This window comes from Hypomesus nipponensis, chromosome 2 (genome assembly GCF_054491055.1).
Source record: "Hypomesus nipponensis isolate SF chromosome 2, ASM5449105v1, whole genome shotgun sequence".
NCBI lineage: Eukaryota > Metazoa > Chordata > Actinopteri > Osmeriformes > Osmeridae > Hypomesus > Hypomesus nipponensis.
The window spans coordinates 16301852-16314395 of NC_140362.1; the positions used below are offsets into that span (position 1 = coordinate 16301852).

Sequence of the window (12544 nt, forward strand, 5' to 3'; positions counted from 1 at the left end):
AAATTCCCCCTGGCCAGTAGAGCACCTCACCTGAACACTTAATACCTGAAGCATATAAATCGCTAGCTATTTAAATAAATACTCCTTTTCCAATACAGCTTTTGCTCTTTTTAAATTTCCTCCTCTTGGTGTGTGTGTGGAAAGTAGAAATTAGCGATGGCGTTGGTCTCATGCAGTTTGGGGAAAAAACTCATTCATGTTTATTTTTCCGTTTTTGTTTTCTTTATTTATGAGTTGTGAGTGTTGCACAGCTGAAACCAGTGCTCTGTGATGACGGTATGAAAATAATTATATATTAAAAAGTTTTATAAATCTTTTAAATGTCCCGCTGTCTGATTCTTCTCTCATTTAACAATCTGTTCTTGATTTCAGATCTGTTCTTGTTCTCAAAAAGTACACATTGTGTGGTTATGCACACAGGTTTGTTTAGAAGACATTGGTCTTTTCTTAGGATTAGGCGAACTTCAAAACAGTTTAGTTTTTTGCACAATTTAAATCAATACATTAAATGCGAAAACATGTTAATTACATTTCAAATACCTTACAATCATCAGAGGAACACAAATAAACATTTTAAAATTGAGTAGATTTACAAAATCACTTGGAAGTCCATTATTTATAATAATAATAATTTGTAATAATTTATATTTTGAAGAGGCGGAATATAAACGTATTATCAGATCCAGCCTTTCTTGTCCCGGAGCTTTGACAATTCTGGGTTAGGAAATTTCTGGGCCCTGTACTTGGTCTTGTACCGAGTTTTCACTGTGACGACCCAGCCCAGGTCTTCTGCAGGGGTGTCCTTTATCTTCCTCTCTCTCCAGGTATCCTCCTCTTCCTCCTGCTCCAACTGCATCACCAGCCTCTTCAGATCGGCTGTGAGGTTATACATTGGTTCCCGTGGTAATGTCCTGCCACGAGCTGCCCCGCTGGTTGTTGTGGAGATGATGGGTTTGCAGTCCTGGGAGAGGAGCACAGTATCCAGGAGGGCCTTGTACAGTGGCCCATGGATGGGGCTTCCAGCCAGGATAAGCTCTGGGCTCGTCCCTCTTCTCAGTTCAACCACTAGAGGGTGCACAAGAGTGCCCTTGTACAGCCTGGTCAACAACAAAGACAATGTTAGTGCTAACACTAGTTCAAGTTCAAGTCTTAACATAAAAGTACCCAGAACATAGATTACATCTAGGATAATAGATTACATCTATGATAAGATAGAATATAATAAACCTCCTAAATATACAAAATAATATACAATAAAGTATACTGCCCCTCATGCACACAATAGGCTATACTAATCTTATAAACCTATACTAACCTAAAGACAAGTGGGGTACAATTAGTGCCATATTGCTGATAGTGCCACCAGTAGCTGAAGGAAAAATGTAACTGTACAAATACAGTGCCCTGTACAAATACAGACTTTATTTATATAGAACAAATCCACTTTTCTACATGGGCCATAAACCCAACATTCACTGTTTAGTTCGGTTAAATATTTACGCAAGTTGTTATGCTACAGAATATGGTGGCTGTATATGAGTTCTTAGAAAATACATCTGTTCAAAGCAGATTTTTTTTTTTTTTTTGACTATAATGAGAAGAACCTTTGTTAATGATTTGCTTAATAACATGATAAAAGTTCAATTTGAGTGCAAAGCTCCCATCAGTTATGGCTAGGGTTCCAGCTTACCATGCACATTCTGTCTCCACTAGGGGGAAGCATAGCAGCTGATTCAAATTGAGGCTGTCTTCAAAGCAGGCCTGCCATTGGCTGTAGGCATGGGCCACATCCAGGTCCAGCTTCCAAGTACATCTCTGGACTATTCTTTCAAACCTCTGCAGCACCAGACTCTCACTCCTTGAGATCCCTGATACATACACAGGAAGGAGTTATCACCCACAGTTGAGCAATCAGGGCTAACGAAGCTCAAACATGGCTCTGCTGGTTTTAGATACCTAAGCAATAAGCGTTGAGTCTGCATCCCCTGATAAACCTGATTACAACATTCCAGTGTGTGTGTGTGTGTGTGTTTCAGCGTCCCCACCTCTCTTCTTCTTCTTCTTCTGTCTGCAGAGTTCTCCATAGACCATGCCCAGGAGCAGGGCCTGCAGGAGAGGCAGGTCAGGGGTAGGGTCTGCGTGTGTCATCCAATAGCAGGTGACGCTTACAGGCAGACGCAGGTGAGGCGGGACGCCAGCTAGAGACTGAGTCACCCCCAGGGTCTCTAACATCACCGTCAGACGATCAGGGAGGTGGGCCTGCAGGACGGAGAGGAGAGCTAGACTGAAGCCTTCTGCTCCAAAAAATACTGTAACCTGGGTTACAACAAGTTTGGAGTCTATTTCAAATTGACTCGGTCAATTAAGCTCAAGTTTGTTTCAATACACTTTTAGACAAGTACTGAAATGTTGCATCATATAATTTATTTTTACCTTATCCAGAGTGTCCAGCTGCAGTTTTTGTACAGGCCCGCTGAGGATAGGCTCGACCATGTGACTAGTCAGATGCAGGCCATCTCTGTCATACTCCTCAACCATACACTGTCCCGTCTCCATTGAAGCAGGGGATCTCCCACCCAGTAGAAACCCGTACAATATCTGCCGTATGGGCCTTGAGGTGATTTTTCCGCTGGGTAAGCTGGTGTCCTCTACCTGGGAACTCTTTACCACCCTTCTAAAGAGTATAACGTCAATGACGTCCGAGAAGAGCTTCCCCTGCGTCAGGGATAGGAGGGCCCAGTCTGGCAACACCTTCACAGGCTCTGGAATATTGGAAGGTAGGGTCCCCTTCCTGAAGAACTCCCCCAATGAGCTAGAAGATAGTTTGTACTCTTCCATACTCAACGTGAAGGCTTGTTCTGTTTGCTTTGTTTTCACCCTATCACCGTCATCCATTAACTTGAGCACAGCGTTCAAGGCGTTTTTCTTATCTTTTAAACTGCCTAACCAGTGCAGCAAGCCGTCGAGCTTAGCAAATCTCCCACTCAGCTTCGAGTAGTCAGCCCATTTTACGGACAAGCCCCGGCTGGCGAGATCGACATAATCGTTTCCTGCAATGGAGGCAAAGACTGGTAGTAGAGACCGGTCGATGTTGAACCAAGAGCAGAATCTTTCTTGAGTGAAGAGTTTGGCAGGAATACCCCTCTTCAAGCCCCCTTGCTTCCACTTGAAATGTGAGCTGGGTAAAAATCCTACTGGGACGTTGAATATGTAGAAGTCACTGTCATCGGAGAGCACAGGGCAGTTCCACTCCCTTGCCAGTGAGGCTATTTCTCTGTCTGCTTCAGCGATGCTCTTTGCAAAAGGTACTTTCAATCTGGAGAGGATCTGTGAGAACACACGCTTTGTGATAGGTGGCAAGACATTACCTTTGCGACCCACTGACACGTCGTGAGCTTTGTGAATCTTTTCTTCAGCTCGTTGTTTCAGAGTCTCAAACTTCTTGTCTGTATAGTCAGACCCACCATCAACAACAACATAGGGTGCAATCCCATTGTCTCTCAGAGCCTTGATAAACCCACAGATGAGACCCTCGAAAGAATCATAGTCTCCCCCGTGACTCTGGTCCAGTTGTTCAGCAAAATAAAGTAAGTAGTACAGATTATTGCCATCGATTACCAGTTTGCTGTTCTTGAAGGAAACATCTTGTAAAATGTGTCCATTGTCATCCACAAAACTGGTCAGTCCTCTGACACCCATGATGTGCTCTCAGTTTTTTTCCAAGTGTCATGAGTACACTGGAATTTATAGGGATAGTCACAATTCTTTAAGTTTCAGTTTTCTTACATCACTCATGATTCTCATTAACCCTAAACTGTTCAGTCCTCTGACTCCCATGATGTGCTCTCTGTCTTTCTGAGTTGAAATCCTATTCCAAATGTCATGAGTTCACTGGAATTTATAGAGCTAGAGTCACAACTTCCTTCAGTTTCGTTTTTCTTACATCACTCATGATACTCATCAACCCCTCCCAGTGTTTTGCTTTGGAGAAACAAAACCATAGACACATTTATATTTCATGCTACATTACAACATTAGGCGTAATGCAATCTACATACCAAACGTTGTAGCCATATTAGGCGTAGAAATATAGCCATATCAACCTGGCTGAATGTGACTTCTGATATACATATATTGACATTATTGAGAGTTTGGGGTTAGTACTTGTGGTAATGACGTAGATAAACAATAACGCATAATTTATTAATGTATCGTGTGTCGGAGACAGACAAATATCAGTTGCATAAATTACATTCGTCATAGACAACGGTAGCATATACCTTAACCAATATAACAACATATGACAAAATCCCCAAACGTTTTTGAGAGAACACTTTATGTGTATGTTTCGGCGTAATCAAGTACCATAGCCTACTTATGCTATTGGATGGATATATTTCTCTCTCTAATATAAGTCTACATATCTCTCTCTATATATGAATATTTACGTGTGTGTGTGCGTGCGTGTTTTCAGAGGTACGCATGTCTTTCGTTTCTGCAACTTCAGGACCGAAAACGAAACAGTGTTGCTTCAGATCAGCTGATAGCATTATGTAAGGGCAAAGTTTGCCTATGGGCACAGAGTACTGCTATCGATGTGGGGCCTGAAGCATCAAACGTGGACAGCAGTCACTCATCAGTCACATTTTTCGGATGAAAACGAATACACTTACAGAAGATAATATCAATGTATTCAACTATTCAGCTTAACGTCTGGTAAAATTAAAGTTTTTCTGTTTAATTGTACAATTATAATAATAACAATACATTTAATTTTATAGCCTAGCGCTTTCCAAAGTTTTCAAAGTCGCTGTACATGTTTAAAATAAACATGAAACAAGGACATCATATAAAATCACAACATTAATTACACATTAAAAGCAGATCTAAAAAGGTGCGTTTTGACAAATGATTTAAAAGTTGATAGGTTGGTGCAGTCTCTGATGGGTTTTGGGAGTGAGTTCCAGATGGAGGGAGCGGCGATGGAGTAAAGCTCTGTCACCCCAGGTTCGGTGCTTGGCCGGCGGGATGGACAGGAGGTTGGCATCAGAGGAACGGAGAGCTGAATAATAGCTGTCCCCGCTACCTATTGATTGGAAGGATAAGCAACCTGCGTTGGGATGCTAGCTTTTTACAATCAATGATAATATCTTGCAACGTTTTTTACTCTTTTAAATTTCTGGCTGTCTGATTCTTCTGTCATTTCACAATCTGTTCTTGATTTCAGATCTATTTTTGTTCTCAAAAAGTACAAATTGTTTGGTTATGCACACAGGGCTGTTTGTTTCGAAGACATTGGTCCAATAGGATTTGGGTAACTTATCAAAACAGTTTATTTTGTGTACAATTATATCAATATATTAAATGTTAAAACATGTTCATTACATTTCAAATGGCATAAAAACACAAATAAACATTAAACATTTAGTAGATTTACAAAAACACTTGGAAGGCCATTATTTCTTCCCTATCAATCATGTCTTTCCTATCATTTCTTTACATTCCTCAGGCAATTAATTTCTATATTTTGAAGACTTAGAATATATAGGTAATCTCAGATCCATCTTTTCTTGTCCTGGAGTTTTGACTATTCTGGGATTGCCAGCCTCTGCAGATCGGCTGTGACGTCATCCATTGATTGCCTTGGTTATGTCCTGCCCCGAGCTGCCCCTCTGGTTGTCGTGGAGATGATGGATCTGCAGTCCTGGGAGAGGAGCACAGTGTCCAGGAGGGCCTTGTACAGCGGCCCAGTGATGGGGCCTCCAGCCAGGATAAACTCTGGGCTCGCCCTTCTTCTCAATTCAACCACTAGGGGGTGCACAAGAGTGCCCTTGTACAGCCTGGTCAACAACAAAGACAATGTTAGTGCTAACACTAGTGATGGTTAGGGTTCCAGTTTACCATGCACATTCTGTCTCCACCAGGGGGAAGCATAGCAGCTGATTCAAATTGAGGCTTTCTCTAAAGCAGGCCTGCCATTGGCTGTAGGCATGGGCCACATCCAGGTCCAGCTTCAAAGTACATCTCTGGACTATTCCTTCAAACCTCTGCAGCACCAGACTCTCACTCCTTGAGATCCCTGACACATACACAGAAGGAGTTATCACCCACAGTTGAGCAATCAGGGCTAACAAAGCTCAAACATGGCTCTTCTAGTTTTAGCCACCGAAGAAAAAAGCGTTGAGTCTGCATCCCCTGATATACCTGATTACAACATTCCAGTGTGTGTGTGTGTGTGTGTTTCAGCGTCCCCACCTCTCTTCTTCTTCTTCTTCTGTCTGCAGAGTTCTCCATAGACCATGCCCAGGAGCAGGGCCTGCAGGAGAGGCAGGTCAGGGGTAGGGTCTGCGTGTGTCATCCAATAGCAGGTGACGCTTACAGGCAGACGCAGGTGAGGCGGGACGCCAGCTAGAGACTGAGTCACTCCCAGGGTCTCTAACATCACCGTCAGATGATCTGGGAGGTGGGCCTGCAGGACGGAGAGGAGAGCTAGACTGAAGCCTTCTGCTCCAAAAAATACTGTAACCTGTGTTACAACAGGTTTGGAGTTTGGAATTTCAAATTGACTCGGTCCATTAAGCTCAAGTTTGTTTTAATCATCAATTTATCAAAATCCTTTCAATCTTTTAGACAAGTACTGAAATGTTGCATCATATATATTTATTTTTACCTTATCCAGAGTGTCCAGCTGCAGTTTTTGTACAGGCCCGCTGAGGATAGGCTTGACCATGTGACTAGTCAGATGCAGGCCATCTCTGTCATACTCCTCAACCATACACTGTCCCGTCTCCATCGAAACAGGGGAGCTCCCACCCAGTAGAAGCCCGTACAATGTCTGCCGTATGGGCTTTGAGGTGATTTGTCCGCTGGGTAAGCTAGTGTCCTCTACCTGGGAATTCTGCATAGCTCTTCTAAAGAGTATAACGTCAATGATGTCCGAGCTGAGCTTCCCCTGCGTCAGGGATGGGAGGGCCCAGTCTGGCAACACCTTCACAGGCTCTGGAATATTGGAAGGTAGGGTCCCGTTCCTGAAGAACTCCCCCAATGAGCTAGGAGATAGTTTGTACTCTTCCATGCTCAACATGAAGGCTTGTTCTGTTTGCTTTGTTTTCACCCTATCACCGTCATCCATTAGCTTGAGCACAGCGTTCAAGGCATTCTTATTTTTTAAACTGCCTAACCAGTGCAGCAAGCCGTCGAGATTGGCAAATCTCCCACTCAGCTTCGAGAAGTCATACCATTTTATGGACAAGCCCCGTCTGGCGAGATTGAAATAATCGTTTCCTGCAATGGAGGCAAAAACTGGTAGTAGAGACCGGTCGATGTTGAACCAAGAGCAGAACCTTTCTTGAGTGAAGTGTTTGGCGGGAATACCCCTTTTCAAGCCCCCTTGCTTCCACTTGAAATGTGCGCTGGGTAAAAATCCTTCTGGGACGTCGAATATGTAGAAGTCACTGTCATTGGAGACCACAGGGCAGTTCCACTCCCTTGCCAGTGAGGCTATTTCTCTGTCTGCTTCAGCGATGCTCTTTGCAAAAGGTACTTTCAATCTGGTGAGGATCTGTGAGAACACACGCTTTGTGATAGGTGGCAAGACATTACCTTTGCGACCCACTGACACGTCGTGAGCTTTGTGAATCTTTTCTTCAGCTCGTTGTTTCAGAGTCTCAAACTTCTTGTCTGTATAGTCAGACCCACCATCAACAACAACATAGGGTGCAATCCCATTGTCTCTCAGAGCCTTGATAAACCCACAGATGAGACCCTCGAAAGAATCATAGTCTCCCCCGTGACTCTGGTCCAGTTGTTCAGCAAAATAAAGTAAGTAGTACAGATATTGCCATCGATTACCAGTTTGCTGTTCTTGAAGGAAACATCTTGTAAAATGTGTCCATTGTCATCCACAAAACTGGTCAGTCCTCTGACACCCATGATGTGCTCTCAGTTTTTTTCCAAGTGTCATGAGTACACTGGAATTTATAGGGATAGTCACGGTCACAATTCTTTAAGTTTCAGTTTTCTTACATCACTCATGATTCTCATCAACCCCTCCCTGTGTTTTGTTTTGTGGAAACAAATGTTTGCCACGTTTTATTTCATGCAGCATTACAACATTAGCCTAAACGTAATGCAATCTTCACACCAAACGTTGTAGCCATATTAGGCCTAAAAATATAGCCATATCAACCTGGCTAAATGTGACGTTTGATATACAGTGTTGTGAAAAGGTGTTTGCCCCCTTCAAGATTTCGTATTGTTTTGCATGTTTGTTACACTTAAATGTTTCAGATCATCAAACACATTTGAATATAAGACAAAGATAACACAAGTAAACACCAAATACAGTTATTAAATGAAGGTTTTTATTATTAAGGGAAGAAAAAATCCAAACCTACATGGCCCTGTGTGAAAAAGTGATTTCCCCCTACAACCTAATAACTGGTTGGGCCACCCTTAGCAGCAACAACTGCAGTCAAGCATTTACGATAACTTGCAATGAGTCTTTTAAAGCGCTGTGGAGGAATTCTGGCCAACTCATCCCAGAATTGTTGTAATTCAGCTACATTGGAGGGTTTTCGAGCATGAACTGCCATTTTAAGGTCAGACTTTGTCTACGACACTCCAAAGTCTTCATTTTGTTTTTCTTCAGCCATTCATGGGTGGACTTTCTGGTATGTTTTGGATCATTGTCCTGCTGCAGAACTCAAATTCGCTTCAGCTTGAGGTGACAAACAGATGGCTGGACATTCTCCTTTAGAATCAGAATCAGAATTGTATTTATTCGCCATGAAAGTTTGCACAGACAAGGAGTTTTCTTTGGCAGGAAGGTGCATACAATAAACATATAGGAACCTTAAATGTATATATGTGGACTATCTATACTAAGGGTACATATGGTTGCATTACTAAGTGGAATTAGAATTAAAATAGAATGTACAATAACATCAAATAAAATATAAGTTGCCTGTAACTAAAAACAATACTGAAAAATACAAATATTACAAAAAATATACTGGATACAGGATACTGGATATTACCATAAAAATGTACTGGATACAATTTTGTAGTGCAGTGCAAAATGAAATGTGTTTCAAGCAGGTTTCAAGCAGGAAGTCATTAAATTCAGTGTGGCCCCTTGACCTTGAGGAGACGAACAGTGGAAGGGAAGAAACTATTTTTGTGGCGTCAGGTATTGGTGCTGATGGACCGCAGCCTTCTGTCTTCTGTGAAGTGACTGGAACAGGGAGCGTCCAGGGTGGGAGGAGTCGGCCACAATCTTCCTTGCTCTCCTCAGGGTCCTTGAGGTGTGCAGGTCCTCAAGGGTAGGCAGATTGCAGCCGATCACCTTCTCAGCAGTGCGGATGATATGCTGCAGTCTGCTCTTGTCCTTGGCAGTGGCAGCAGCATACCAGATGGTGATGGAGGAGGTGAGGATGGACTCAATGATGGCAGAGTAGAAGTGCACCATCATTGTCTTTGGCAAGTTGAATTTCTTCAGCTGTCTAAGGAAGGACATCCTCTGTTGTGCTTTCTTGGTGAGGGAGCCGATGTTCAGTTCCCACTTGAGGTCCTGGGAGAGGATAGTGCCCAGGAAGCGGAAGGACTCCACAGTGTTGACTGGGGAGTCACACAGGGTGATGGGGGTGAGTGGGGCTGTATTCTTCCTGAAGTCCACAACCATCTCCACTGTCTTAAGAGCATTGAGCTCTAGGTTGTTCTGGCTGCACCAGGTCACCAGGTTGGCCGCTTCCCACCTATAATCAGACTTGTCTCTACCAGAGATGAGCTTAATAAGGGTGGTGTCATGGTGATTAATTGGTAGACAGCAGAATTTATGGTTCCATTTATCACAGCAACTCTTGCATGTCCCTGAAGCAGCAAAACAGCCCTAGACCATCACACTACCACCATGTTCTTCTGAAATGCTGTGTTTCCTTTACCCCAGATGTAACACACCTTTCAAAAAGTTCAACTTTTGACTCGTCACTCCACAGAGTGTTTCCCCAAAAGTCTTGGAGATCGCCAAGATGTTTGTCTTTTATTTAAATTTGTTTGATCTGAAACATTTAAGTGTGACACACATGCAAAAAAATAAGAAATATGGAAGGGGGCAAACACTTTTTCACACCACTGTATATATTGACAGCATTGAGTGTTTGGGGTTAGTACTTGTGGTATCACAGTTTCGTCATACACAACAGGTAGCATAGCTTAACCCAGTGGCGGTCCTAGCACATTGTGGGCCCAGGGCGAGTTTATCACTGTATGTGCATGCTTCGCGTAATCAAATACCATAATAGCCTATCCTATTGAATGGATATATCTCTACTTTAATATAAGTCTATACATATATATCTTTGTATCAATATCTACGTGTGTGTGTGCGTGCGTGCGTGTTTTCAGACGCGTATGTCTTTCTGCAAATTCAGGATCGAAAACTAAACAGTGTTACTTCAGGTTAGCTCATAGCAAGATGTAAGGGATACATTTGCCCATGCGCGCAGAGTACTCCTATGGCTGTGGGGCCGGAAGCTTCAAGCATGTGGACAGCAGTCACTGATCAGGCACATTTTTCGGATGAAAACAAATACACTACAGTAGATAATATCAATGTATGCCTTTTCAGCTTAACGTCTGGTAAGACTAACGGGTTTCTGTTTAATTGTACAATTATCATAGCTGTCCCCGCTACCTATTGATTGGAAGGATAAACAAACTACGTTGGGATGCTAGCTTTTTTAGCCAACTTTAAGCTCATTCATAGCTACCTAGCTAACTGTCCATCAATTTTACAAATTACATTAAAAAATATATATACATAGTATTTGGGTCCATTGTTCGGATGTGTGCAGTTATTCAAAATGTATCCGTGATTATAACTGTTGAAGTTAACAAGCTAGAACTCCAGAATAGTATAACACAGTATAACTTGCTGTCCACATTTTTTGGGCCGCTATTTATAGATAAAATACTTCATTTTTTCTTTCCTCATTCTGTCTACCATTGAAGAAAGAGATTTATAATTGACATGGAGAACTACAGCCATGCCAGGACGATGGAGCAGCCCTGCCTCTGCCCTTTCCCTGGCCTCCCCGCCGACACGCCGGAGGTGCGGGTCAAAGACGGCAGCAAAATCCGCAACATCATGCGCTATGCCTTCAGCCGTATGGGGCCAAAGCCCAAGACAGCCTGCAATGAAACGAGGCAACTTAAGACTGGTGAAGGAGGCGGTTCTTTAGGAGTCCAGGAGGAGGGGGTGAGCAGCGCACCTATGGATAAACTTCCCTGCCGTCAAATAGTCTTTACAGGGACAGGTAGAGGTGTTTCCAAGACAATAACATGTGTGGAAATTCTGAAGCGACGGGTGACAGGACTTTACCAGCACACTAAGCTGATGTACAGCACTGTGTTGGAGGTTTGGGAGCCCCTGGAGCCAGGGGCAGGCCTGGACAGTCTCACTGTCAGTCGAAACCAGCCTGCAATCTGGGTTCTCCTCTCCATGGACCCCTTGGATGCCAGCCTTCCTGGGTACCAGTCCCCAGGGAACTATGAGGCTCTGTGGGCACAGGCTGCCAGGGAGGAAGGAGGTGTGGCTGGAGGACTGAGGCATGGGCAGAGGAGGAAGAGAGGAGGAGGAAGCGGACGAGGTAAAGGTGGACCTGTTCGACCGGCTGGTCGATCAAGGGAGCCCAGTAAAGGCCAGACTTGAGCTGGTGTCAAAGATGTTTTTTTTTTCCGCTGCCCGGGTGGAGGAAGATACTACTCATCCGTCACATGCTGTAGTCTCCTGGTGTCTGTAATGAAAATGGTTTATTTTAATATCTTGGAAAACTTGATACTGTTTGAAAGCCAAGGAGAAAAAATTATATAATTTCATTTTAAGTGAATTCATGTTGACTTTTGGTTTGTCTTTACTGCAAATAGGAAAATAAATGTTGTCCCGCAATCTTTATTTCTGTATTTTTTCAATATAGATTATTGATGACTGTACATGACAACCCCACATTCACTGTGCACACGTTATCTGTAAAAGAGTTGTAGGCTATATTTTGCTTTTCAGGGTTCTTTGTATTAAGTTAAGTTTTCATGTTTATTGCCATTTGTGACAGGTACAGGTACACACTGAATGTGTTGATCCTGCACCTCTTGACAGAATCCTAGTGGCCTATCTAAACCTGATTTTTTTTTAACCTATTATAGTCCTAATCCTGTAATAACATTTAAGACAAATACATTTTTTGCCCTCTGCTGGAGTACCAATGAAAGTGCATTCATTGAGGGCTTTTTCTTATTCATACAATATTAATTTGTAAAAAAAAAAAAAAAAAAGGATATATATATACAACTATTTTTTTTTACTGGAAATTATCTAGTTTTTATTTTATTAAAGTAATTCTGCTTGGACAGAACATGAGTATTACATAGTTCCCATACAGTACAAACTAAAGTTAGGTAAATACATTTTAAATAATCATGGAAGAGGTCAATGAAGTTTCATGGATTGAACAAACATGTTACTGTTGAGTATCCTTTTAGAAACTGT

At 42.6% G+C, this 12544-nt stretch overlaps 3 protein-coding genes across 3 annotated transcripts; 1 reads left to right on the forward strand and 2 right to left on the reverse strand.

The window, feature by feature from the left end:
• Nucleotides 1-199: 199 nt before the first annotated feature.
• On the reverse strand, nt 200-3873 carry LOC146301002 (single-strand DNA endonuclease ASTE1-like). Its single transcript, XM_084708588.1, has 4 exons — nt 2434-3873; nt 2046-2259; nt 1691-1868; nt 200-1097 (listed from the first exon to the last, which is right to left on the reverse strand). The coding sequence occupies exons 1-4, from the start codon at nt 3697-3699 to the stop codon at nt 677-679; spliced, it is 2079 nt and encodes a 692-aa protein (XP_084564714.1). The 5' UTR covers nt 3700-3873; the 3' UTR covers nt 200-676.
• Nucleotides 3874-4813: 940 nt separating this feature from the next.
• LOC146301003 (single-strand DNA endonuclease ASTE1-like) lies at nt 4814-7976 on the reverse strand. Its single transcript, XM_084670228.1, is given in 4 exon segments — nt 4814-6079; nt 6256-6469; nt 6671-7839; nt 7842-7976. Coding segments are annotated over 4 exon segments (1656 nt in total). The 5' UTR covers nt 7933-7976; the 3' UTR covers nt 4814-5897.
• A 2537-nt stretch (nt 7977-10513) lies between these two features.
• On the forward strand, nt 10514-11947 carry rpp25l (ribonuclease P/MRP 25 subunit-like). The gene is made up of 2 exons (XM_084670238.1): nt 10514-10638; nt 11011-11947. Exon 2 carries the CDS (start codon nt 11030-11032, stop codon nt 11708-11710), a length of 681 nt encoding a protein of 226 aa, XP_084526364.1. The 5' UTR covers nt 10514-10638; nt 11011-11029; the 3' UTR covers nt 11711-11947.
• The last annotated feature ends 597 nt before the right edge of the window (nt 11948-12544 follow it).

What these genes read in the sequence shown, in the direction of transcription:
- LOC146301002 (XM_084708588.1), bottom strand. Translation starts at nt 3,699, where the DNA reads ATGGGTGTCAGAGGACTGACCAGTTTTGTGGATGACAATGGACACATT. An exon ending in AGCTGGACACTCTGGATAAG is followed by an intron (nt 2,260 to 2,433) that starts GTAAAAATAAAT and finishes TCCGTCCTGCAG; the next exon opens with GCCCACCTCCCTGATCGTCT. An exon ending in GTGGAGACAGAATGTGCATG is followed by an intron (nt 1,098 to 1,690) that starts GTAAGCTGGAAC and finishes GTTGTTGACCAG; the next exon opens with GCTGTACAAGGGCACTCTTG.
- rpp25l (XM_084670238.1), top strand. Translation starts at nt 11,030, where the DNA reads ATGGAGAACTACAGCCATGCCAGGACGATGGAGCAGCCCTGCCTCTGC.